General features: G+C 41.7%; 1 protein-coding gene across 1 annotated transcript in view; it reads right to left on the reverse strand.

The window, feature by feature from the left end:
* OXSR1 (oxidative stress responsive kinase 1) overlaps window positions 1-27503 on the reverse strand; it is a 92371-nt gene that overhangs the window by 50836 nt on the left and 14032 nt on the right. The window contains exons 2-3 of the mRNA XM_042801976.1: window positions 21449-21561; window positions 11210-11318 (exon numbers count right to left, since the gene is read on the reverse strand). Coding sequence (XP_042657910.1) covers window positions 11210-11318; window positions 21449-21561 — 222 coding nt within the window. The remainder of the gene's footprint in view (window positions 1-11209; window positions 11319-21448; window positions 21562-27503) is intronic.

Below are 27503 nucleotides of genomic sequence, written 5' to 3' on the forward strand. Positions count from 1 at the left end.
TTCCACCGTGTAAACTTCTGAAGTAAGCAGAAAAATACAGGGGATATTTTTGGGTTTGTTGTTTTTTTGTTTGTTTAGGTTTTTTTTTTTGGGGGGGGGGGGCACGTTTGAGTTTTTGAGTTGTATTGTTTTTTTGGGGTTGGGTTGGTTTTTTTTGTTGTTTTTTTGTTTGTTTGTTTGTTTGGTTTGTTTTTACTTGGGGGAGGTTCAGGTAGACAAAAAACCCTTCCCCCTTTGAAATTTATTTTATTAACTACCCTACTTGAATTTCTATGCCAAAACAATCCTGCAGATAGGTTTTAGCTTAACAAAGTATTTTACTTTTGGATTCTCACATGAAAGCAAAAAGGCTGCAAGGTTTGAATAGGAACACCATGTGGAAAGGCTTGTTTTGCACAAGTTAAACAGCACAGGAAACAATTACATGGGTGCATGGTGTCCCTTAGTTTGTGGGAAATGGTGGGTGCTGAGTTCATCTAACACCTTACTGCAGCCAGGAGAGCCACCGTTCCCCGCTCTGCCATGCCCCACACTTTCCATCTTCACTGCCCCACCAGCACCAGTCCTCACACTGTACACCAAGCCACCTACTGAATACACCAAAAAATAAACAGAGGAAAATAAAAAAAAAAAAGGTATGTTTGGTTGGTACATAACCTCTGAACAGATGGCTTTCAGAGCCAACAAAGAAAAGGAGGGTAAGAAGATAGGAGAAAACATTTGTGAACAGTAGCAAAAAACCTATTCTGTCAGCAGCAAGCGATTAGATCAGCTCCCTGGCTGCCCTGAATGGCACCTCCACCTTCCCCTTCCCAAAAAACCTTTGCTTGGTTCAAAGTATTTGCAGAAGACACTATCTTAACACAGCAGACACTAACAAAATAGAATAAATCCAAACAAAAACATAAAAACAACACAACGAACAAACAAGGAAGATGAAAAAGCATAGGAGTTAAGTTGTATAACATCCCTCCAACATTTTATGCAAGAATACAGGTAGCAGTGTTCAGCCCTCCTTTACCCTATCTGAGTACAGAAACACACTCATCTTTAGTGAGTTTTCATGCAGGTCTTAACCAGAGGTTTCACCCACCCATAACTCAGGTTGCTTGGACATACACTGGACTTCTTACATGGGAGCAAAATTATCTCTACCAAAGGAAATTATAAGACCCCACACGTTGGAGTATGCTCCCCTTCACTGAAATCTCACCTTTTGGTTCCAGTGTCTGAGAAAAGGATCCTCTGTTGTGTGTCATGAGGACTCACCTGGGACTCAGCCTGTCACGTATTCATATTTAAAATGTACGTGCTTACAAGCCTCGATGCTTCTTATTTTGGACAAGAATTTTTGTGACACCTAAGAAAAAACCTTCCACTTTCACTGTTCAGGTTTTTCCTCTCAAATGTGCCTTTATCTGGAGAACAAACTGTCACTTGTTTTAGAAGTCCAGTGAAAATATGTGGTTCTTCACGTACTCGTTTTGTCCTCTTTCCACCCACAACTCTGTTAGCAGACTTTGTTCACAAACATTTCCCTTCTCCTGCAAAGGGCTCAGGGAACATGAGGAGGCAGATCATATGGTGCTCAAATTCATTCGGTCAAAAAAAATACTGTTTTTAGCCAAGTTCGAGGTTGTATTTAACCCAGAAAAGGGGGTGGGGGCTAGACAGACAAGAGGGCACGTACAGAGCCAGCCTTCGTTGTGAAAGGGCTGATTCACACCCATGCTGTATCTGCTCCCAGTCCAGCCTGCCACTTCTTAAGCACATGTTTTAAAAACTATTTTCACATTGAGATGTTCCAAGAAGTGGAGGAATTTGCCAGTCGTCTACAGAAAGGAGAACAGCAAAAAGGCTATCAACAAAATGCTTAGTTCAGGCAATGGCAGAAAAGCAACTCAAGAGCCACTTTCCTGTTGAAGAAAGTGTTACTTGGATCATCCCCACTTAGCTTGGGCAGGGGAAAAAAGAGTTTTGCTACTGGCACCACACACAATAAAGCTGTGATTTTTCCACCTCACAGATCAGTAAGTCTGGGAGTTGGTAGTGACTCCCAATTCCATTGTAACTTTGTAAAGCACAGCATCACGGAATACGAAGAACGAAGCCAAGCTGCATTTCCATGCACTGCTCCGTGCCACATTTGAAATCTTCTGACATTCTCGCCCAGGAAGCCTGATGTGAAGCAACTGCATACCCAGATACTTTGAAATCTGGATACCCAGATACTGTGAAAACAGAAGTCAAGGGAATTTCACTATTAAGGAAAACGCTTTCTGCTAGAAGGTACAGATTGGATTTCGGCATCAGCTTGATCAATTCAATGCAAAGTTGTTCCCCGGGTTCTCAGTTAAGCATGTGACACACTTACTGGGGTGAAACCTCCACTGCCTTAGGCTCTAGACACATTTTCTCACTTACACCAACTGTATTACACACGAACAACAGATTAGTAGACGAGAGCCCTGTCCTTAGCCTAAGGGGAAAAACAACTGTTCTGCACAGAGTGGTCTGTTCCCCGTCCAGCAATACATTGACCACTTGAAATTAACTGGAAACTAATGCAGCTCAACTGGAACCAAGATCTGACCTACACAAGAGCACGTGCTTTACAAACTGATCATGCTCTTTCAGAACACCAGCATAATTCCAGACACTGCCAGTTTCTGAGCCATCTTCCAAACCACTTTAAGAGTAACTGGAAAAGCGAGAATATATCCAAACATATCTGGGTATCTGCTTAAATGCAGTTGCAGTATGGATTTATGCTCCATGTGCAAACTGTTCGATCTCGCTGTGTAATAAGACAAAAGCCTTCCATTATCTAGAGGTCAGAAGATGAGGTTCACACGGGAAGTAAGGCACCCAGCTCCACAACAGAGAACACTTACAGCATTTTCAAGAGGAAAAAAAAAATCCATTACTATGTCTTTTTAAAAGAACAAAAAAAAAATATCTTTGACTCCGTCCTATTTGACTTCTATTTCAGATAAGTATGTGAAGTACTCTGGTGTGTATTATACATGGCACTAAATTTGATTACAACAGTCACCTCCTGATTTTTCTCATCAGAAATGCACAAGTAGAAGCCACAAGTTCACAGAACAGAAGGGTCAGTCTTCAGAGAAAGAGGAAAAGAAATTAAGTTTGGCTGAGGATGACTGGAAAGCTCTTCCAAGCCCAGAAGAGGAAGCACATCAGGAAAAGACAAAACAAGACAGAAAGAAGAGCCAGAACTGGAGCCTAAAAGTAAATATAAATAATGCTGTCATTAATAAGGATGTTTAAGGAAGTCTGGTGATAGGCAACTGATCTCAAAGCTCAAGAGAAGACAAAAGAAATGAGAGAATGTTTAGAGATTGATGTGGAAAACACGTGGCTATAAATTAATTCCTGCCAATCAAATATACACTGTGCAGCACATGAACAGGATGCCTCCAAGATAATGCTGAATACTTTATCAGATTGCGCAGTATTTATCATTTATCATTAAAGTGTCTCAGCATATTCTGATGCTAATTGCAAACCATATTACATCTCCTTAATAAAGCATAATCTCTCGGTGCAAATTGTACAGCAGTTGAAAGTGGCTTTATGCTCAAACTCGGACCATGCTAGGAAGCTTGAGAAAGCTGCTCATTCAATAGCTCCTACCAACAACAGAAATCACCAGGAACTAGTTGCACACAGACTTACCCTCACCTGATAAAACCTAACCTGTAACTGCTCAGGGTCAAAGACAAACATGCAGTGAGCAACTTCTTCTGGAGTCCTTATTGTTCACACCAGTTCTGCAGACAGACAGACTGATGTCTGTCCGGCTGCACAAACAGAACAGACATCCTGTTGTTCCCTCCACTGACCCCCAGGAGCGAAGAGCAGGAAGCCCCACAGTTTGCCTTTCCCATTTAGGCATGGCTAGAGAATATCTGATTACGCCTGACTCAATCCACAGAAGCCAGTTCCAATTTTCCAGAAGCAAGTAGTTGATTTCCACACACAGCAGCAATACCTGAACAATGAAGACACGAGAAACACATGAGCAAACCAATATCCTGAATTTGTAAGAGAGGGATATTTCATTTTTGCATATTGACATCAGGCAGAGCATTTGTAATGGACTGTCTTGAAAACTAATAAACACAGTCCTGACTTGCACCCCACTCATGTACCCAGTAAAACTGGCTCCTTCAACACCCTGTACTATGTGCTACTCTAGTGTTTTTTTTCAGAAGCAAAATGAAATTAAGGAGTCCCACCATTCACCACCTCCCTGTTGTGCCAATGCATCTGCTTACAAAGCCATACTGTAAATGAGATCACTGCAGCAATTGGTAATCCAGTTTTCGAGGCAGGGTGGAAACTGAGCAGCCAGGAACTTCTTAAACCAGCTTCCTTGCTGGAGAAAACTTTTGTGTAATCGCACCCTCAGGGCAAGAAGTCCTAATTGTTCCACTGATTCACCTCCAACAGTAAACCACTGCAAACATCAGTGCTTCCTGTTCCAAATCCAGAGCACATTTGTTTAACCTCACCTACATCAGCAAGCACAAGTAATGGCATTTAGGAAGTCTGCTTCTGACGTTCCTTCTCAATAGAGGCAGAACATACCCAAGTGACAGTCGTCAGCCACGGTGCTGAATGCTTCAGCACATGGGGCTGAGGCAGAGAAGGGTACTAAAACCTGAACAGAAAAGAAAGCTTGCTTAGAACAAGATTACAGATAAATGCAGGAGTATTACAGCTGGAATTTTACATGCCCCCAGAGGCAAAAAGAAATGTACAGCAGAGCTAATCACTGTGGGAACCACATCTTGCATGTTATACTATAACCTAAGTGACAGGACAAAGATACGGGATAAGTTAAATGCAAAGAAAACTCCTTTAAATTTGTCTGGCTAGCAGAACAAGAAAATTTAATATTCTAACTCAATTTTCAAAAAAAAAAAAAAAAAAAGCAGATAACAGTACCTGCATTGATTTGCCATTTAGAGGCCTGGGAAACAGTGCTGGGGATCACTACTCAATTTTGTGAGAATCAGGATCTGCCCCTAACCTGATAAACGCTGATGCTGAACATGCTGCACCTTTGAGAACAGGGAGCTGGCAGGATTCACTGCTGCGTCTTTTAAGACATCTCAGCAGAAGCCAGAGGTTTCGGTGAGCCTGATTGTCATCAGGGCCAGGAATTAAATCTGCATCTTGTCAGCCTCTGACAAATGGAGGCAGAAAATGCGAAAGACGAAGGAACAGCTGCTTGGATTCAGTACTTCTGGGGCTGAGGAATGCAGATACAGCAAAAAAAAGTACCAAAGTCAAGGAAAGAACAAGTTATACAAAACAAAGGAAAAGACATCTGTAAGTAGATAGTTGGGGTTTCTGGTTTTGAAGTTTCTTCTTAACCCTGGTTAAACCACCTCAGCACAAAGGGAGAGTTAAGCAAACTTCTACTTCTTGCCTTCTTCCCTCTAGAGCACTTGCATGGATGTGCAAGAAATACAAGATAAAGGCAGGAGGCAAGATAATACAATAAAGGGGGGAAAATAGCCTATTGCAGTTGAGACTGTGACATTTATAGGAGAAAATTTGAAGATAAACTATTTTTTTTTTCATGTTTTTCCTATTATAACTAGGAGTGGCAATGTATCTACATGTTGCATTCTGCAATCATGTACAGTCCCTACCATCTCCTAGTTCTGACTTATCCCATCCCTGACTGTTTGAAGTTGTGTCTCTACAAATACAACTGAAAACCGTCCAGATAGAGACTCAAAAGAGCCTAGAACTCCCTTAACAAAATAATTCAACATAAACATGAGGATTTCTAAGAACATGGGGCTTACACTTTAATAACTCACTGCTGGAATTACAAGTAGCCAGATCAGAGATTAACATGGCAGAGGTAGAACAACATGTCCTACCTGTCTGTTAAAGACTTAAGACTTGCCATACCTCCTTTTTGGCCCAGCTTGATGAACTGCTGACCAAGCACTTCATCAGACAATCAGGATCAAAAGTTGAGGTAAGAAGTTTATTAGATAACCTTAAAAACTTTTGGAAAATATAAAGGTCAACTATTTCAAAACAGTAATCTCCTTAAGCAGATTTAATGAGGAGCCTTCAAGAAGAAAGACTATCCAAGAGCCCTATCTGGAAATGTTTCAGTATTTAAAGGATTTTCAGTTTGAAAATATTTTAGAGGTCTCATCTGCTGTAGACTAGGACAATAAAAATTGTTGTGTGATGTAGCAAGCTACCACAGATGTCTGTCTCAAACGAGCAACTGTTTTGTAGAGTTAACCATGGCCTTGGGTCACCTGTGAAATGAGAGCTCTTGTCAAAACCAGCAAGAATTTAGAGGAGCAAACAGGTCACAAACAGAAAAAGCACAAGAACAAAAGGACAGCTGCTACTTTTCCTACTGAAAAGCCACAGGAGTTAGAGAGCAGGACTGGACTTCAGATGGCTTTAAAAAGGCATGAGTAAAATTCACAACAGAGGAACGCCAGCGAGGCAAAGAGCAGGTGAGCAGTAGTCTAGAAATAGCCATTGAAGTTTAGTTTGGAGTAACACTGGACCAAAAGGCCAGGATGCCAAGCTGACATTGCTAAGCTTAGACCCCTACAACACAGTTTCATCATTGGAGCAAAGGGTCTGAAATGTCCACTGAAGGGAACTGAAACAGCAGATACTTCACAAACCTGATTCAGGCACACATCACCAGATCCGAGAGGGTGTCAGGGTAACTGGACACACCAGCACCTCTTGTCACTACCAGCTGGATATCATCACAGCCACATTTCTGCCATCAGCAACAACTACGCTCTACATCTGCTTCAGTGTCAAATCTGCCAGTTCAAACTGCTTTCAGCAGTAACTTCAGCCAGCCTGTCTGACTTGGCTCTGATGCAGATTAGCAATTTTATGTGTTACTCCCCAACAGCTCACCACTACATTACCTCCTCACTGCTGACGACTTTCAAAGATGGAAAACTCTATCTCTACCAACACAGTACTTGCAAAGAAGCAGAGATATGTAGTTCAGTTTCAGCAATGGTGCCAGTCAGGCAATTAAGCTACCTTTGAGAGCACCAGCTGGCTGCTCAGAGGAGCAAGGCACTGTTACCAGACAATGATGCTTCATGGATTTACAGTCTTTTCCCCTAGAGACATTTCTAAAATACTTGCATATATGATTAAGTTGAGATTTCAAGAAAATGACTGCAACCAGAATATAAATTAAACTGTGCTTACAATAACAACAACAAAAAAAAGGCTTGCATTACAGACTGGTCTATCTTGTGGGCTGTTTATCAAAGTAATAAGGTCAGTGTAGGCAGGCTGAAATTAAAACCAGTTTCAGCCTGAAAACACATGCCAGCACAGACTGACACTGATGGAAGAGAAGTAATGATATTCTGAACTTCTACACAGAAGAAATTCTCAAATACAAAAGCCATAATCAAGATAGAGAATGGACATCAAACCAGATTTTATATGTGCTTACTGGGATGTATGAATCTCAGTCCACGCTCTCTGAATAGTTAGATGGAATGAAAGAAGGCTGCACACTGTGAGTTTTCTTCTTTCCTTTTTGGTTTATAAAAACAGCTCAAAGGTTTTCCCTGTTGAGTAACTCAGATCATTATCTTTCCCACTGGACAACAGATGACCACAAATCTAGCTATTTTGTTACTGATAAGTAAACTGAAAGAAATAAGTAGCAGTTTTTAAAGTATGTCTTGTTACATAAATCACTCAGCCTAAAAACACTGGAAAGTCTCACTAATAGTCAATGAAAAAGCTCTTCAGCCAGAAAGCTCCGATACACAAGTTTCTTCCCCCATCCTCAAGATTGTCCTGTAGAATTTGCCATGAGATCTAAAATGGCTTTTCTGAAGAACAGCCATGAAAAAAGTATCAAGTGAAAACAGATGAAAAATACTTCTTAAGGTATTGTCCTACATATTAAGTAGCAATAGGTCACTCTCAAAGTCTTCCTGTCTATTTAAGCAATTCCACCAGCCCCCAAAGGATTCATTTTAAGTGAGAAAATTTAACAGAAATGTTGGAGGGGGGAAAGGATTGGGGGGGAAGTTGTTACACTGCTACTAGTCCATCTTCTATCGTATGATCCTGATCTTCAACATACGCAACACAGAAAGAAGCAGTGAGATTTCATAGTACTATTTTACTGAAAGTGCTCCACTTAATGCCAGAGCTGCACAAGGGTCAATCATCAGCCTGTATAATGTAGAATCCCATTCAAATTAAATATTAGATGACAAGCACATCATCATTCACACCACCTAGAGGCTGGTTCTGAAGCAATGATTATTTTTTCAGAAATGTTCCAGCATGGTCTTTACATTTGTGATGTCTTGATAATGAAAAGATGGTCCATAAAGAGTCTTTTTTTTTTTTTTTTTTTTTTCAGTTTTACACACACACAAAAAAAGCCCACAAAAACAAAGAAACAAAAACAAAAACAAAAAAAAAAAAAAAACAAAAAAAAAAAAAAAAAAAAAAACAAAACAACAAAACAAAACACAACAAAAATGAGAACAGACAGAAAACATTTGGAGATTCAGACATGAGCCTAATCCTGACCTGGTGTTGACAGAAAACCACTGTGAAAATACCAGCTAAGGCAGCTGTGCATTTTCTTCAAAGAGGTTGCATACTCTCCTGAAAGAGGCCAAGAACATAGCTGCTGACTCTCCTGCACCCCTGAAATGCCATTTCCTCATGTTGTGGAAATCTTCCCATAGATACACAGCAAAACTACTTGCACGGGATTCTTTTCTACATACAAACAGCCATCGTATCTTTAACGTCCTGTCACGTGTTCCTCCAAGAAAAGAGAAGGTCTTGCCTAATGACACATGAGCACATGAGATTTTAAAAACCCTTTAAGACAGACTTAAGTTGGCATGAAATTTGATTGCCCCTAAAAGAACTGCTAAAATTCTCTAAAGAAGATCTTCAAAGACACATGTTTTATGGTCACTGTCAAGCTCTTGTGGAAAAAGCTAACAGGTTTAGCCAGATTTTTCCACATCATCTTCTGGCATTTTACAGTCCTCAATATTAAGCCAAGAACAGAGAAGCCAAGAAATTTTTTTAAAAAGCAAGAAAACAGTTGGGTTTTTTTCAGCTTTCAATTCCATTTCACTAGAGTGCCAGGAAAATCAAGTCTTCTTAAAGACAGGCCTAAGATTTAGCAACAGTCCTCTGTGTTATCATCCAGAACTTGATTCCCTTTCTTGTCTTGACTGCAACTTTAACAGGGATCCTGGAAAATATTATGACATGAAATTAAGCATTACTGATAAGAAGTTTTCAAACCAAAAAAAATAAAAGTTGACGACAAGCTGTTTCTCCAGCATCTAGGAGAATAAATCCAGAAAGGGGAAAGTTTCCCTGGCTCTGTGTTAACTAGGCACTAATTTGAAATTGCCCCAAGTATTCCCAGTGATTTTGTCAACTAGAAAAAGCGGGCAAAGTAATCCAGCTCTGAGCAACAACACTATACAAATCAAGCTGCACCCACACTGATGTTCTCCTCCCTTTTCAAGGCCATACACTGACATTACAGGAGTAGCTCTGCTCAAAATGGAGGGGATATAAGATTTCTCACAAGGGCAGTCAACATGTAAATAAGTTCAAATATCAACAGATTAGCTGGTTAGCAAAAAGCCACAAGCACCATGGAGGCCTCCAAGCTGCAAATGAGAAAAATGTCAAGGAATCAGCCTTGCAAGGGGAGTTGCAATTCTCATGATAAAGCTAGTGGAAATGGTTGGGCTCAGTGGAGCTGAGTTGTACACTTCTCTAGTTCAAAGCTTATCCTACGATTAGAGAGCAAGATGAAGGCACTTCAGTTAACATGACCTGAGAATTATTTTTTCAGATCCATCACCTTGCCATGTGCTCAGCAAGTTTGCTGATGACATGAAGCTGTGTGGTGCAGTCAACACGCTGGAGGGAAGGGATGCCAGCGAGAGGGACCTGGACAGGCTTGAGGGGGGGGCCCATGCAAACCTCATGAAGTCCAGCAAGGCCAAGTGCAAGGTTCTGCACAGGGGTCAAGGCAATTCCATGCACAAATAGAGTGGATTTGAGAGCAGGCCTGTGGAGATGACTTAGGGGTGTTGGTTGACAAGAAGCTCAACATAAGCCAGCAGTGTGTGCTTGCAGACCAGAGAGCCAGCTGTATCCTGGGCTGCATCAAGAGCAGTGTGGCTAGCAGGTTGAAGGAAGTGATTCTCCCCCTCTCCTCCGCTCTGGGGAGACCCCCCTGCAGTGCTGGGTCCAGTTCTGGGGCCCCCAACAGCAGGATATGGAGCTGCTCGAGCGGGGCCAGAGGAGGCCACGAAGATGCTCGGGGGGCTGGAGCAGCTCCCCTGGGAGGCTGGGCTGAGAGAGTTGGGGGGGTTCAGCCTGGAGAAGAGAAGGCTCCGGGGAGACCTTAGAGTGGCTTCCAGTGCTTAAAGGGGGGACAGGAAAGGTGGGGAGGGACTCTGGATTAGGGAGTGTAGGGATAGGACAAGGGGTAATGGTTTTAAACTGAAAGAGGGCAGATTTACATTAGATATAAAGAAGAAATTGTTCCCTGTGCAGGGGGTGAGGCACTGGCCCAGGGTGCCCAGAGCAGCTGTGGCTGCCCCCTCCCTGGAAGGGTTCAAAGCCAGGTTGGATGGGGCTGGGAGCACCCTGGGCTGGTACAAGGTGTCCCTGCCCGTGGCGGGGGGTTGCAACTGGATGATTTTTAAGGTCCCTTCCAACCCAAACCATTCGATGATGTGTTATGATTTGAGAGGATGACCGTGAGATTTATTTCCTGGGGGTTTAGGATGATTTCAACTACTACATTTGCACTTAAAATTTCCTTCATCAGTGTCTAAAGACATACGTTCATTCCAGTTTCCAAACAGTTAAGTGAGTCATTCAGCAAACACCTACAAAATAACTCTATGAAATACTGTCAAATATACCAAATAGGAGAGGAAGAAGCAGCTAGTTACATAGTTAGGTGTTACTACTGATGTACATAACATGAGAAGCTGAATAGATTAAGTTAAATATTTTTATTCAAATGTCTCAACTCACAAGTGGGAAGCTTAGGAGGAAAACAAAAGAAAGGGTATTACAGGAAGACAACTGTTTATGTTGCCTTTAAGGGTAAGGAAATTGGACCACTCACCTCCACTAAGTAACTTCATCACCAGCCAAAGCTCATCTTTCACCACAAATGATGTGTAGTAAGATACAATGTTGGGGTGATGGCACTGACTCATGGCTTGAATTTCTTTCTGTAGAGAAAAACAAAGCATTAGTAGTTGGACCCAGTAATTATTATTCCTCAGGCACAGAAGTTATCTTCCTCAAGACACAATGTTTAAAGAGGGTGCAAAGAAAAAGGATACATAGAAGCTAAAGACAGAAAATCCAGAAATATTAACACTCAGCCTGCATTGTACTAGGGCCCAAAGGTATTTTAGGGTGCTTTTCCTATCTGTCTAGAAGAAAGAAAAAAGTTGACCAAAAACTCCTTGCAAAGGACAACAAAGTGACTGTAACAAAAGTGCTTCTACAACAGAATATTCCTGAAAATTCACACTAGCTTGTTACCTAAGAAGCTCATGATGACACCTCCTTTCAGTGACACATTACACAACAGATGCTTGTTCAGTTGAAGACTATAATTTGGATGAGAAAGGGAAATATTTGCTTCTGTGAAAAAAAAAAAAGGACTCTTTCGTAGTGTTTCTTCCCAACAGGAAAGCAGATGGCTTAGCTCAATCAGGCTGAAGGCACAAAGGACAGCTATATCTTTTGTCCTACTGGAAGAAGAGGGAAACCAGTTTGAGATTAGAAAGTGGTTAGCTACTACAGATGGAGTACAATATCAAATATGCACAGATATTGAATTGTTTGAGTTTTGACTGTGCTTACTCTTAGATTTGATTAAGGGTTGAGGTTTTCCAGGTTATGGGGGGGCAGAGAACATCATCACAGAAAACATTGACTGATTTTTTATTATGAGAGCACAAATCACTAGTTTGGACAAAAAGAACAGTTTCTTTACTGTCCATAGACAAAAGTCATCCATTAAGCCAAGCCTGGAACCCTGCACTACACTCAGCTGGGCCTTTGTGCTTCAGCCACGCATCCCAACCTGTCAAGCTGCACCCTCCAGCATCGCCCACACCACTCATCCCCCGATATCCTCAACTTCTGCACTCAGCTAAGATGTTCCTTTACTGAACACATGGATGCCACTTACTTTTCAAAAGTTTAATGACTGTTTGCTGTCAGCCCCCTCCCCATGGCATCAACTCAGCTGGGCACCATAATCCCAAACACATAAGGAAGGAGGAAAACAAGGGCTCTTCACACCCTGATCCTTTCCTCCCTCTAAGTGCAAGACATTCCAGGTACCAAAGTACAAGAGAAAGCTCTGAGAAGAATTCACCCATGTCTAGGACACCCACAGATGAAGCATATTCTTCTCCTGCTCACGTACAAAGCTCTGCTTGCGGCTGAGTATAGCATAAAGGCATGCTGCTCCCCCTTGGCAATGGTTTAGCTGGCAATCACAGCTACAAAGAAACATGTTAATGTTGATTTATCCACTTTAATACTGCTTTTCAGGGAGTAGGTGGATTTGAGGAATCAAACACAATCGGTTCCTCTTTCTGCTTCCCCAGAAGAGGCACCAACTTTCCAGGAAGCTCCAACAAACAAATTAAAGAAGAATACTTCTAAACAGGAAAGGATATTTGAAGAGTACAGAGTAGGCTATTCATCTCAGTATAGCCTACCCGTTGACTAAAAACCACTCTATGAAAATAAATACTGCCTGAAACAATATCCTCTGCTTACGCTGACAGCTCCAGCTCCCTTCCTTGAAAACACTCACTTGTATCAAGCTATTTTTCAAAAAGGAAATAAATCAGCACCTTTGCAGTTTTCTAATGCCTTCTAGTTAGGTTTCTTCATAATGCAGGAAACCCCCTCAACAGACAAAACTGGCAACAAAAATGTTCTTTTTACTTCCCTACTTCAAATTTCTACTGGGGGATGGCTGGGAACCGCGGCCCTGGGTAACAGGTCAGACTCAGTGACTGGCCTGTGCCCTGCCACATTCCTTGCACAAACCCAATCTGGTCGGGAAGATCTGGGCTGCTGTCTGTAAACATAAATGCAACACTTACAATTCATGCAACCTTTCCAAAACTCACTGAGCTCAGAGTTTTGAACTCATTTGCTTACGCTAGAATCATTTTGGACTTTGTATCAGAGCACTGGACTGAGGCCCTAGCTAAGGGATCCATAAACCTGACACAGTCTTGGTCCCTGAGCGTGAAATTAGCATTCAGCCTAAAGCCTTACATTATTTTTAAGGATCTTTTTATTTCTTTTAAACATGCAAAGCCAAGTGCCTGATTCTCTCTCTGACAATTATAAAACCCACACATGCCTATGTGGCACCAGAGGAAACACAGGTGGAAAGCAGCAAGCAGAATGCTGACTGGTTAATCATCCCATCAAAACACAACTGCCTCAAATCCACTGATCTCAGAGACCATCCAGAGGATCTTGTTTTTATCTTGTCTTAGCTAGACCACTCAAAATATTGTGAACCAGCTCCCTGGGAGATCAACAGAGAGTACAAAAAATATACACAGATATTTAATTTTTTATGTATATTAGTGGATCCCACTGGAATTCGGGAGACATCAAAACAAAGACTAGATCAAGTTTACTTAAGAGCCCAGACCTGGATCAGATCTTTGCTATTCAAGCAGCTCTGTACTACAGCATTTTGCAGGCATTCCATGACGCTTAATTACTATTTTATTATTTTCCAAACTTCCTCACTCCATTACCACAGTCTGCTCTGTGGGCTGGAAAGCAAGATAAAAAGAAAATAAAAAAACAAAACAAAACAAAAACAAAAAACCCACAAAACTCAAGTAATCACAAAGCTGATCTATGCAATTAAACACCTCTGTCAGCCAGTGAATGTGTAACACAGGCAGATTAAACCATTTCTCACACAGTGTAGCACAGCTCTGAATAATTAATTGCATCACAGCCCATGATTTCCAGTGCTTTTACAGTATTACCAATAAGAAAGAGCAGCAGTCAGGCAAACTTTCCTTCTCATCCACTGACCCCGAGCCCGCTTTCAATAATTTTCTAGGCTAATCTCACACCAGCTACATCAAAGCTTCATTCCTCTTCACCCCCACAGAGGATACTAACATTCCAGAGGCTCAATGTGTACAATTGTTTTAACCGATTGTGGCAAATCACAGTGGGCTTTGTGGTTAAAACGCTTCCTCGCAGGATTAAAACCAAGCCAATTCTGTCGTACATACAACAGTCTGTGCAAGGGCCGTACAAATGCAAGGGCTGAAGAGCTGCAGTTAAGGCAAGAATCCCAGTCAAGGATCACTGGGGAGCTCTGCTCAAAAGCATACTTATCAAAAAAGGGAGCAGGAGGGGATAAAATGCAACAACAGCCCTTCTGTGTGTAGTAAATGCAGCTTTAATACTATTTCCAAAGTTTTTCAGAGAGTTTGCTGCTCTTCAAACACAACAGTCATAGCAGGCAAAGATTTCCTCTCCCTGCCTCCTCCCTAACAAGACTGCTATCCTCAAATTACACAAAGAAATAACCGAGTTACAACTACGCCTCCCTCATTTTCGCTAGCACTGAAACTATATTGGAGGACTTCTAATAAAAATCTCAGCAATTTCTACACTTCAGGAACAATGTCAGTGCTAAACATCAGAATTTATTTGGGCTGCTATATACAAGTTTTAAGCTGGAAATATTGCTTTATTCCTGCTGTGCTAAGGCAGGGGTCACTTGATACAGACCCCTCCAGTCACCCACAGATCCAGCTCTTGCACCCAGTTGCTTCCACACCGACACCCCTCACAGTAGATGGCTTCAGTTACAAACCTTACTGCCAATTCCCCATTTCAGGATCCATAAATTGCATTGCCTTCTGCTAAGCTATGGAGAATGAATTACCGATAAAAGCACGTCTAGACACTGGCAATGGTTTGAAGATGGCTACATGCTTACCCTGGGCTAGATATTAAAAATATCTACACTGTCAAATACCACAAGCAAATAGACTGGGATTAGCTATAAAGGCCTCCATGTCTTCCATTAAGGGTTCTGATGAATGTTTTCAGTACTTCTGCAGGCAATAAAAGAAGCATTTCAAGGCTTCCAAAATGCTAATAAAACTGCTATGAAGTATAATTTAGAATCATAAGAAACCTATTAGTCTCCTGTAAGTCAGACATACTTCTGGAGATCTGCTATTTTGGAAGTGCATTTATTTACCCACTGACACACAACTGAAGTTGAGTTAATAGGAACAGAGATACAAAGCAGGTAAAGCTGTATTTCAGCTACTTGCTGAACTTTCTTACTGGTATTTTCTGTTCACATCATCACCTACTACTCTTTGTGTTTATCTGCCTCTGAGGCATGTTTCAAAGTTGCTTGCTGGCAAATACAAGGATGAAAATCATGCTTTGTTTAGTTTTACTTCCTACATGTTGACGTGAACTCAAGAGTTACAACACAACAGCAGTCTGATTTTATGTGGCTACCTGCAACTTCAGAGGAATACAGAAAGCTGTTAACTTGCCTACCCTATTCGAAGGCAATCACGGCCATAAGAGAACTGGGGAGGAAAAGCTTGGCTAGGGGGAAAATAAAAGCAAGTCAGATGGGGTCTGCCCCTTGAGTACACCAATGCTCCAACTGTGGCTAGCAGAGAACTTTCAGACGAAATCCCAAGGTATAAAGCATTAAAACTCTCCTCTCTTTTAAAGCAGGATTAGGAGTTCTGATCCTACAGGCAGCCATGACTGTTCAAATTTTGCTCAAAGTGAAATTCTAATGGTTTAATTAAAAGGCTGTAAAACTAGGAATATTAATTCATTCCCCTTTTTAAACACCAGCATAAAAAAACCCCTGTGTTCTCCTACCACAATCAACTTGAGAGGCATTTTTTGAAGGAGATGGGGAAAAGCACAGAGCTCAATCAGACATTCTGATCCAGCTTCTATGCATCCAGTTACAACTCCTTACCTCAAGATGTGACTACAGGAGATAGACTGGCAGAATTAAGAAAGGGTTAGATTAGCCCATCCAGAGCAACAGTGGAAAACAATCAATTCTAAAAGGGATGAAGTTTTCATCCATAAATTAATCGTTGGTGACAGGAATAAACAACTCCCCGTGGCAAGTCACTTAGCAGTTGCCCATTTCAGTGGCTATTCTTCAGCATCATTCAGTGGTCATTCCCCCTTTCAAGGTCTGCAATATTAGTGACAACGTCCTGAAGAAAGCAGATGTTTAAAACTGTTGCAGTGTAGGAATTCATATGTGCCCATTTTCTATTGGTTTCAGCCACAAAGTGAATGGGCAAGTGACTGACTCATCTAGCAGATACAAGCAAAACCAGCGTTAGCCACTTTGCCAGCTGGCATATCATTGACCTTTACAGTTGTTCAGATCAATACCCATTGTTTACAGTTCAACAATACCTTAAGTTTGTGATTAATATACACAGTCAGTTGCAAACTCTGTAAAACTATTTACATGCACTATCTCATGCTCATCCAGGCCGAGTGAAGGAAGACATTCTACATTCAGGATTTCTCCCACCTTTATCTTGATGCTCATACTGAACTTTATCAAAAAAAAAAACCCATCTTCAACCGGCACATTAATTAAGATTTCTGTTGTTGCTGCTTTGAGAAACAATACAACCAAGCCATACACAGCTTGGGTTCAAGCCTTCTGTAAAGCTGCAATCCCATCATGCAAGAAAACACATAACATGGCATATCAAATAACCATGCAGAAGCCACGTACTATACATCAGACTCTCTGGGATTGACACTTGGGGACTTTTTCCCCTGGAGCAAGTGTAAAGGTCCTCAGGACTGGAAATGGAATTATAACAACAGTTCTCATAAGATGACAGGCATGGATGAAACATCTGTACTACTTCTACAGCAGTCTGCTGCTTTGTTCCCAACAACCTTATAGTCTGGTTAATCCACTTGCAGGAACTACTCTGTCAGATCAAAGCCAGTTCGGTATCCTGTCCAAGTTTTCAAAAGAAGATGTAAAACCCTATAACAGGCAGTTACACAATTATCTGCCCAGAGGGTAGACATCTGACTAAGCCTGGGCAGTTAACAGTTGGCTTATGCTTTGAACCAGGGGAGTTCATAATCCTTTTTTTAAATCCTATCTAATTTAACCTTCTCAACTATAGGTTGATTTATTTAATCTCACGCAATGTTTGATCTCCATATTATTGGCAGCAAGCTCCCCAGGTTAATTCCATGCAATTCACCAGGACATTTCTTTTTATTGAAGTTAAACTTGTTCCCTTGGCTTCCTTAAGTACCCTTTCACCACAGCAGTGGAAGAGTAGTACCTTCAACTTCACTCCTCTTACGTGTAGATCTGTCAGGCCCAGTCCTATCAGTCTGTGGACTAGAAATAGTCTGGAGTCTTCCTAGAAGCAGCAATACCACATCTCCCGTGCTTCCTCCTGAATCTATGTCCTGTTGGATCACCCTAGGAACTAAACAGGTAACAGTTCCCTCAGATGGAAAAACCCAGTGTGAAATACTACATAGCTTATGGTCCCCCCTCTCTGCCATTCAACATTCCTACTAGCTGCTAAACATAACTCATGTCAACTGCTACTCAAAGCATGGAGGGGAAAAAAAAATCCATCTGGATGAAAGAAAGCTAACTCAGCTTTAATTGCATGAAAACGAAGCAGTTTGCTGGACAGAGGGGAGATTTAAGGCCTTTTAGAACAATAATTCTTTAAAACAAGAAAAAAGCTTGAGGCATGGTTATTTTGAGGCGGAAGTTATACCACTGTGTTTCAAGGATCGGCAACAGTAGCAATGCAACCAGCAACCCACAAGGGAAAAAAGAGGTAAGAGCAAAACACAGCAGTCAGTGGCCAGCTGTGAAACACCCCATGAGCAGGCTCTTTTCAAACATGCACTAAATGCTGCATAAATTTGTTAACTAGTGTGGGTTGCAAGACAAGTAAGAAGGGGAACTTCAGTAACAAATCAAAAAGTATAAGACCAATGGTAGACAGCACTGTTTTGACCTCTCCTTATACTCCACTTCTAGTCACAAAGGTGAGCAAGAATCATTATAAACGATATTGTACTTCCCTTCCAGCAAACCCCACACGCGGTCTAGGAAAGAGCTGGGAACATTCAAAAATGTACAGAGAAAAAGATAAAAATCAAACACACGAATAAATTCCTGACTAATATCATGTAATTCAGTAGCTGGGCTATAAAGAGCCACATTTCTGCATTGCATTACTACTGCCTGTCTACGTTCTTTACAGCAATTAGCATTTCTGCTGAAGAGCAAAATGCCCTCGAGTTGGTTCACTCACGATGCAACAAAATTGGTCCTTCCTACATTTCCATACCCTCTAGCAGCAATAAATTAATCCATTGCATTAGCCTAGAATGTGGTGTAGTGTTTGCAAAGCATGAAGCATGCAGGTTATCCCTGACCGCCCACACGGCTCAAGCTTATGTTGAGATATAAGGATCAATACCTGTAGTGAGCCAAGTCATGACATTTAAATCACCCTAAGTATGGCATCCCCACAAGCTCGGAGGCAGCCCCAGATTCCCTGGCCTCTGGGCACCTGCTGCTATTGAAGCTTAAAGCAAGCTCAAGGCTCCATTCAGCTAGTGAGAGGGCTATTTACTTCGCATTTCCTAACTCTACTCCAAACTAACCTTCCTCTCCACCCCAAGAAATAGAAGCACCAGACATTAAGCAGCAGGGGCATTGAAAGAGTCATCAAAGAAACAAGTCATCCTTACTGATGGCAGAACTGTTTGCCACTCTCCCTACCCTCTCCCAAGCAAAAGGACACTGTTTTACCCTCTTTGCTAAGCTGATTCTGGGAATAAACAAGCTTGCTTCCATAGATAAGTCTATGAGGCTGAAGCACTGTAGAAAAAAAGAATTAAAAGGAAGTTAAGCACAATTATCCCCTTTCTATCCCATTCCCTGATGACTGGTCAGTGCTGTAACATGAACACTGTCCTGACCCCAGGCAGTACATCAAAGTTCACCATAAGCTATTGTGCTCAGATATCTTCAGTGCAATAGAAGGATAATTGATCTAATAAAAACCCAAGTTAATGCTTTTAACTGCACTGGGGGAGAGAAGAAAGTAAGGAGGGGGCATAACATAGCTCAGTATGAACTTATATTTCTTTGCATTTGCTTCTTAAAACCACTGTAAGCACTCATGTTTATGGTTTTTTGAAGAAAAAAAAAAAATCAATCATGCAATAACAAGTAGTTGCTCAAAAAAAAGTAATGAAACTGAACAGGGAAACTGTCATGAAGGTAGACTACAAGACTGAAAAGCTTGAGAATATTTACTTTGGGGAGGAAGCAAATATGCAGACAAGATAAAAAGTAGGGAAGGTAAGAGCAGGGAAATCAAGAACTTTCATCCTTTGGGCTCTTGCACTGGGAAATAACATCCAATAAAGTGACAAATTCAGAACAAATCCAGGGAAAACACTTTTTCACACAACACATCTACCTTGGTGATCACTGCCCCAGGAAGCCACTACAGCTCAGAACCATCCTCTTCCCCCAGCCACCTTTCCATGATTTTAAAATGACTACCCGTAGTTGCATACACAAGCCTACTGAAGGACCCAGTCTAAAATTGGAAGCTTAGGAGGGGTGACAACAAGAATTCACTGCAGTCCTACCCATAACAAGAGAAATCATTGTGAGGAACAGGTCAGACAGAGATTTAATATATGCAATTAGAAGTACTTATCTAAAATTACATGCTAAGTCTCTGCAGCATATCTTTCTGAACCTAACCCTTTTAGCTGGAATTGGCAATTACTCAAAGACTAACAGTCTCAATTACTACATCATGACGATACAGTTCGGAATACAACTGAGGCAGAGTAATATGGACAAGCCACATAAGACTTTAAAAGAGTACCAAGGGTTGGTATCAGGATAAAAAGACCAACTGTGAAAGGGAAAGTGATCTCAAACTCCTACAGTAGCATGAGCCATAAGAGGATTTGAACACAGGTCATCTTAAGAGTCCTACACGCAACCCTTCACAGGCACACTAAAATATGACGGCTTGGATAAAGCCTTTCCTCTTTACAAGAGGAGATTTGCAGATATCTGTAATAATAAAAATGGCAGGAGTCACTAGATGGCAACTGGAACTATGGTTCAAGTGATTTGATGAAGATTGTACAAGTGTAGCCAGGATTCCTGAATTGTGTCTCTGTTCTGTTTTCCAACTGCGATCAAACAAGTGCCTGAGGTAACACTACAGAAGCTGTCAAGATCCAAGTGGAAAGATAAACTGGTAGTATTATAAAAAATAATCCTGTAGAGCTTCTTTAAAAGGAAATGTAGTATAAGGCCTCATCTCTTCACCTTTCCTCAATCCCTGCCAGACAATATTTACTATGGAAAAGTTTTACCCAAGAAAGCTCTATCGCCTTTAGTGGAGACACCTCCATGTTCACAGGAATGCCTATTTCTGCCTGGCTTAAATCCAGGCACCTTCCACAGGCAAGGTGTGAGAGCTGCTGCACCTACAGAAGCACCAGCTCACACACACAGAAAGGAGAATATGAAGAAGCCCATCGACATACAAGCCAGATGAGAAAAAGGAAGTTTTAGTTACCACGACCACCTGTCAGAAGCTGTTTTCCATTGAGAAAATCTTGAGGAAAGAGGCACACAGCAGAAGAAAATTACAGAGCTACAGTTCCAAAGGACTCTACTTCCTGTGCTGAACTCAGAATTATTTGGGATTTCCATATGGCAGCCTGCAATACGTCAGTGATCCCTTAGCTGGCATCAGTTCCAGAATGAGATTAGGAACAGAGCTAATCGATTCATTTTTCTCTTTATAGGTGAAGGGAAACAAAAACAAAAAAAAAAACGTAAAGAAGCACAGGAAAGGAAAAGAAAGAAAAACCATCCCCTTAAGTTTCAATGATTCTGGAACCGTGTAGCTCTAAATCCCCCTCAAACTGCAGTGCTCTTGTGGGTACAGCTGAGCTTCACACTTGCACATTAACTGTTCAAAACAAAGGGATTATACAAAGGACTTGGCTCTAAACAAATAGTCTGAAGTCCTCCAACAGTTGATCTTTTTAACTTTAAGTACTATGTCCCACAGCCAGGACAACTGAACTGCCTCTAGTGAAAAATCAGTCAAGCCTGCTTACTCTCACACCACCTCAAGAAAGGTTGTGTAAGGCACTTAGCAAACACAGAGATTATGCTAACTGAAATACAACTCCCCAGACAATTTTGATTGCATACCAGGAGTTCATCCATGCTCGTCTGACACTTCTCAAGATTGATCCGTTTAATTGCCACCTTCTCCTTCTTTGGAGCACAGAAGGCTGCCTGCACCACTGCAGTCGCTCCACTCCCTGTGGGTGAGAGAGATAGTTAGCAACATCTCGCGGGAAAGGAACAGAGGTCAGACAATAAAATTACAAGTGCCTGTTAGTAAAGACAGCAGAGCCAGGTGAAAACCCAAGGAAGGCAACCCCACAGGTACTCCCCACTCTATGTCTGTGCAACTCAGTGGGTCAGCTCAGCTGCAACATCAAAGCGCTGAGCTAACCAAACAAAAACAAGCCGATCTTTACAATACCTTGCAGGGATCATTACAGCTCTGCAGACGAAAAAACTCTCCAGATTCCAGCTTACTTATAAAAGAGGAGTGATTCTTCTCCTGTGCTTTTAAAAGAAAGGCCACTGAGGTCACACAGACTTTTAACCTGATGTGTTCACCCGAAGTGTTGAAACAAGCCACACTATTTGCTACCAACACTAATGAGATTTTTCAAATATTTTTATGTACTAATTGCTGTTCTCGTCTCTCCTCATTTTATGCAAAGACACGAGGTAGGTTTCATTCAAGCCTGTTCAGCTCCAGCTCTCACACAGTAGCACACCACCTCAGTGTCTGGGTTGAAAACCACAGCCAGAGAATGTTTAAATTCCAATAGGGAAAAAATATCATATTTTAATGTACAGCTGTTCAAACTGCTAGACATAGGGATAAAGGTTGTGGATTTAAACTGCTTGGCAATATCATACCCTTTGATATCAAAAGGAGTTTGCAATAGTGAGAATTAAAATCTAGTTGATGTTAAGCCCATATTTGTTGGCCTCCAGAAATAGTTGCAACATTCACGTCTCCTCAATAAGACATCTTGCTGCTTTACCTTCTATTTTCATCTTGGTTCCTGGCATTTTCCCAGCAAATTCCAATTAATAAAAAAAAAGGGTAGGAGAAATGGAAAATAGCTCAAGAACTTCCTATTGCCAATACCTAAAAAAATGCTATTAAAAATAAAGCCACAGCTATTTTGTTCATTGTCCCAGGCATCACTCTTGAGTCCATTTGGGCTGATGAGGGAGACAAGAACAGCTATTCTGCACTTCAGAATAACACACTTATTTTATGAGATTCTCCTGTTCTTACCACTATAAAAAACACTTCCAGATTCTGTAATACAGGTCAAGCACATTTTTGCAAACTGGTTTGTTTTTTTTTTTTTTTTCTAGTACGTTCAGATAAACTGCGGGCAAAAGCTTTCAATCTCATCTTCAAACAAAGGCTACTGAAGCCCCCTACAACCACCATCAAGAGTCTTCTCACAGCAAGTTGCACCAAGTCACAGCCAAACTCTAATAAAGTGCCAGGTGGTAGAAAGAGCTTCAAATCCATCCCTGAAAGATGCAGGAAAAACTGCACCATCCAAAGTCACGCTGAAATAAGTGACAATGCCCTAAACTGTGGGATTTTGCTCCTCTAATCTTCAACCAGTACCTGCTACAGTGGAGTTACAGGAGTTTCACTTCACTTTATATGGCATTGCAAGTGTACCCTGGACAATAGCATCAGCTTGTCAGTTGATTCCCTGCACTTAAGAGTTTACATTTTAACAGCAGAAGGCAGCTATGTATAGAACACAAAGCAGCAAGGTTGCTAAAGCTGTACTATTGCATGAGAAGCAAATGGGTTTTTAAGAAGTTCAAGACCGAGGCCATTTATTACCTGCACACATATTATTTTTCAGATACTCTTCATAGCACAGTGCAAAACAAGGCCACCAGGAGAAGCTTAGGTGGAAGAAAAGGATAGCAATAGGAGCAAGAATACTTACAAGGGACTTTGAAAACAAAGTTTGGGTGCCATAAGGAGGGTCTTGAGCAAAGGATGGAGATGATGGAAGAGTCTAGGCAGACATTTAACAAAAAGCACGCAGAAAAAGCAAGGAAATGGAGGTTTTTGACAGCTGAGTTTGGCTAGACTGCCAAGAGCAGGGCTAAAACACACAGCATTAAGCACAGAACAAACATCCACATACACTCCCTGTGGTCGCTTTGCCTGGCACATAGCAAGTGCAGGACCCCAACACGAAAGCAGCAGCCTCAGCACAGACTTATTCCCACTCACTGGAAAACCTGGGTTGCACTCACCCGCTCCTCTCCACACAGCACCTACTTCTCTAAATTTTTCTGCTGTTTCTTTGGTGGGAAGAAGGTGAAAATACTTAAAGTGACACAAGATCTCAAGATAAAGACAGCAGAGCATACAGAAGTGGTGACAAAAGGCTGGAGCAAGTCTGCATTTTCTAGCCCGACTGGTCTCCCTACAGCAATAGCCATTTGAAAGTCAGAACTAAAAAAAAAAAAAAAAAAAAAAACAAGAAACCAAACAAACAAACGAAAAAAACTAAAAAAAAAAAAAAACACAAAAAAACACACACCACCAAACTACTTGTGCCTGTATCACTCCTTAAGAAAAGGTTAGATCTCTGAAGAAACATTGCTGCTGACACATTCACAGCACCAGTATTATGATTTCTTTCTTTAGATGTCTTGTTGGATGTCTTGGTGCACAGTAATAGACAGAGGCTGAAAACACAAGCCAGATGCTGTAAGAATATACGACTGCACACCTCAGGAGACTGTATTGTCACACAAACCTTTTTCCTCTTCAGTTAGTTTTGCAGTGCGTATTTTCATCTCTAAAGCTACCTGCACGATCCTCATCAACACAAGAGTGTGTTCAATGACTCTTTCCGGGTATCTCGGACACTTAGTGGCTTCAGCATACACTTGCTTCCCCCCTACAACATGATGTACTGGGATTTCTGTGCCAGTGAAACCCAGCTGGTGTAAGCATGACTGGCAGAGATGCTTCTTACAATCCAGGCGTGATACCACGACTGTAAACCAAATCTTTCACAAGATGACAGTGAAGTCCAGGGTTTTATAGAAGTGATTACACAAAGAACGGCTTTGTGTTTTATTTTTTAACATGTTACTACCAGAAACAATAGAAGCAGACTAATTAAAAGCAGGACCATGCATGCTACAGCTCATTCCCACTCCTCAAGCCTGCCCGATCGATGCTCATTAGGACTTCAGGGCAAAAACTGTTTTTCACTAAGTGTTTGGACAATGCCCCAGCCTACAGGGACCTGATCTGTTATGAGTGTATGGCATTATTTGAACAGTGATAAAATCCCAAACTAAATCCTTCTGGGCACATGGCAGGGAATCATCTGAACTCCAGACTCCTCCCATTTAATTCCCTGCTGCTCCTACTTCCCTGGCAGCTCTCTTCAGTTCGATCACCACCTGCTCTCCTCACTCCCCCCTCTCCCACTAATTCGTCATTTCTTTCAGCTCCTCTGTAGCACTTAATTATAGAGAAACAATGAAATCTCAAAAGCGTATCAAGCAAGGATTAAGCCAAGCTGCAGCACGATGTGCCACAAGCAATCTGCTCTTTGGTAGCAGCAGTGGAGTGCCATGCTTCTGGGACCAAACAAAGACGGGTTTCCATGCTTCTTTGAAGAGTACAGGAAACATAGCAACACAGCCACTTCAGGCTTTGCAGCCATGCAATTAATTTATGAAATTCCAGGGTGGCAAGAAAAGGAAAGGAAAGAAACTACAACAAGGATGCTAAACACATCGCTAAGTAAAAACAAGCATAGAGATGATGACACCAACAGTGAGAAAAAAGAACAAGCCTGGCAAGGAAGTTTTTTAAAGTTTAGGAGCAGGGAACGAATATATGGGGAAAGGTGGGGAGAGAAGTGATTTCCCTAGCTGCTATAAACCACCTTCAATGAGAAAAAAAAAAAAAAACACAAGAGCAGTTTGTGGTAGGGTAGCACAACTTAGATAAACAACTCTCCCAGCAGACACAGATCAGAGCCAACTACAGTCCCATGTGCTGCTCAGCTGCAACGCTGTGGGCAGCACTGGGTTAAGGTACTTGTGCTCAGTTCATGTTTGTTCCCCACCTCAAGACACTCCGATCAAGGTCAGTGCTGAGGCTCTTCCCTCCGCCTCCCTCAAGATCAGCTTTTGGAGAAAATTCGCTCCCTAGTTAATCTCTTCCAGCACAACGGCTTAGCAAAACAATGAAAACCGGGCATGGCCAAAGGCTTGCTGCTTAATTCCTGAAAAGCAGGAGATCGTTTTGTTGAGGGCTGGGGGGGAGGAAAGAGGCCCCAAGTGGGCATTAGGATCCGTTTAATACCCCCTGCTTTGGTCACTGTAGGCTCTCACAGTTCCAACCCTCACGATAGCAGCTGCAAAATTCCTGCATAAGAGGGTCACGACCTGCTTTAGGAAACACTGCCTAAGGAGGAAAACATACCCTTTCTAACCCTTGCTTCTTGCATGTTTCTATATTTAAACGGTTCTTTCTGAAATAAAACCAACCTCTGAAAGGATGAAAACAACCCAGACCAAAAACTCCCCAAGCACTCAGTTACTGAAGGCTGATTTTCCAGGTTATCTCCTCTGGTCCCCTGGAGCCAAGCTCCCTGTACCTCCAGCACCCAGAGCTCCAGACTGAACTTCTCCTTAAATAGAGACAAACTCCCCACAGAAGTCCACCACCAGCTTTCAAGGGAGGCTGGATTCTATCCCTTCTGCTGTCACTTGCTGACACATAATTTATATGAAGCTTGGGGGTTTTGTGTTGTTTTTTGTTTGTTTGTTTGTTTTGTTTTTTGTTTGTTTGTTTTGTTTGTTTATTTTTTTTAAAAATAAAAAGAAAAAACCCCTCTGAGATCTCTGTTAAACTTAATGGCAACCAATGATTTCAAGGCTATTTGGAGAAGTGGAAAGACAGGGGAGTGGCTGGAGGACACAGCATGTTCATATACACTTTGTTTCCAAAGATAACCGAATCTTTGCAGCCACATAAGGACACTGCAGCTCTCCCAGTAAGACTGGGATGAATTGCACTGATGCCTCCTCCCAGGCGAATGCAATTAAAGCCAGAGGTCCTTTTGGCAGATATCTGCTTAAGCAATGGAGAGAGTCATGCCAAATGGTCACAAGACAACCATCAAATCCTGGCTCTAGAACAGTATTCTCCCCACCATGTGCAATGGCAAATTAAAGTAGCTACATAAAAAGAGTGCTCACAAAACAGCGTTGCCCAAATTTTAAATCCATCCCACTGCTGGAAACAGTTTCAAGTACCTTGGGAGATGGAAAATTTCCCTTCAAGGTAACTCAGTAGCTCACAAAGCTGTTTCAGTCAACAGGGGACACCTTCCATAATAGTCGTGGAGCACCAATCTTTATCTTAATGTGGTATCAAATCAGCTCTGTAGAGGAAATACTCTTCCAGGGTCAAATGAACATTACAAGCAATTTAGATTGGAAGGAACCTCTGGAGGCATCTAGTCTATTCTTCCCCTGAAAGCAGGGCCAAATCCCACGTTAGATGAGGTTGCTCAGCATTAAATTCAGTCTAATTTTGAATATCTTTAACGACAGATATCTCTACAACCTTTTTGGCTGTTCCTGTGTTCAACCACCCACATAATAAAGCTTTTTTTCACTATCTAATCGGATTTCCAAATGTTGCTGACAAACTACAGCCTTTCACTGCTCACCTCCATAGAGACCAGCTTCATCTCTTCTCTAATTTCCCACTAGATAGCTGAGGGCAGCAACATCTCCCCTTCAGATCATTCTTCTAAGGCTGAAGAAATCCAGCTTTCCTAGCCTGGCTCTATAGGTCACGTTCCAAGTCTCCTTCAGCATTCTCAGCACTCTCAGCTGAACACCTCTGCACAACCCTGTCTTCTCCTTTCACCATTCCCCAGCACACACACAAGCTCTATTTTTAAGTGTGATCTGGAATCCATCCTCCACTATCTGAAGTGCAATGCCAGAAAGCTGCTCGTGACGCAGGCTCTGTTTATAATTGTGCCCCCGGGTTTTCCTCTTATGAACAATGCACACAAAACAATTCCCTGCAAGGCTGCTCTGGATCAAGCAGTGGCTTTCAGGCTCCAGGTAAGAAAATATAAAA

The sequence above is a fragment of the Tyto alba genome, unplaced genomic scaffold (genome assembly GCF_018691265.1).
Source record: "Tyto alba isolate M040663 unplaced genomic scaffold, T.alba_DEE_v4.0 Super-Scaffold_38, whole genome shotgun sequence".
NCBI classification, from domain to species: Eukaryota; Metazoa; Chordata; class Aves; order Strigiformes; family Tytonidae; genus Tyto; species Tyto alba.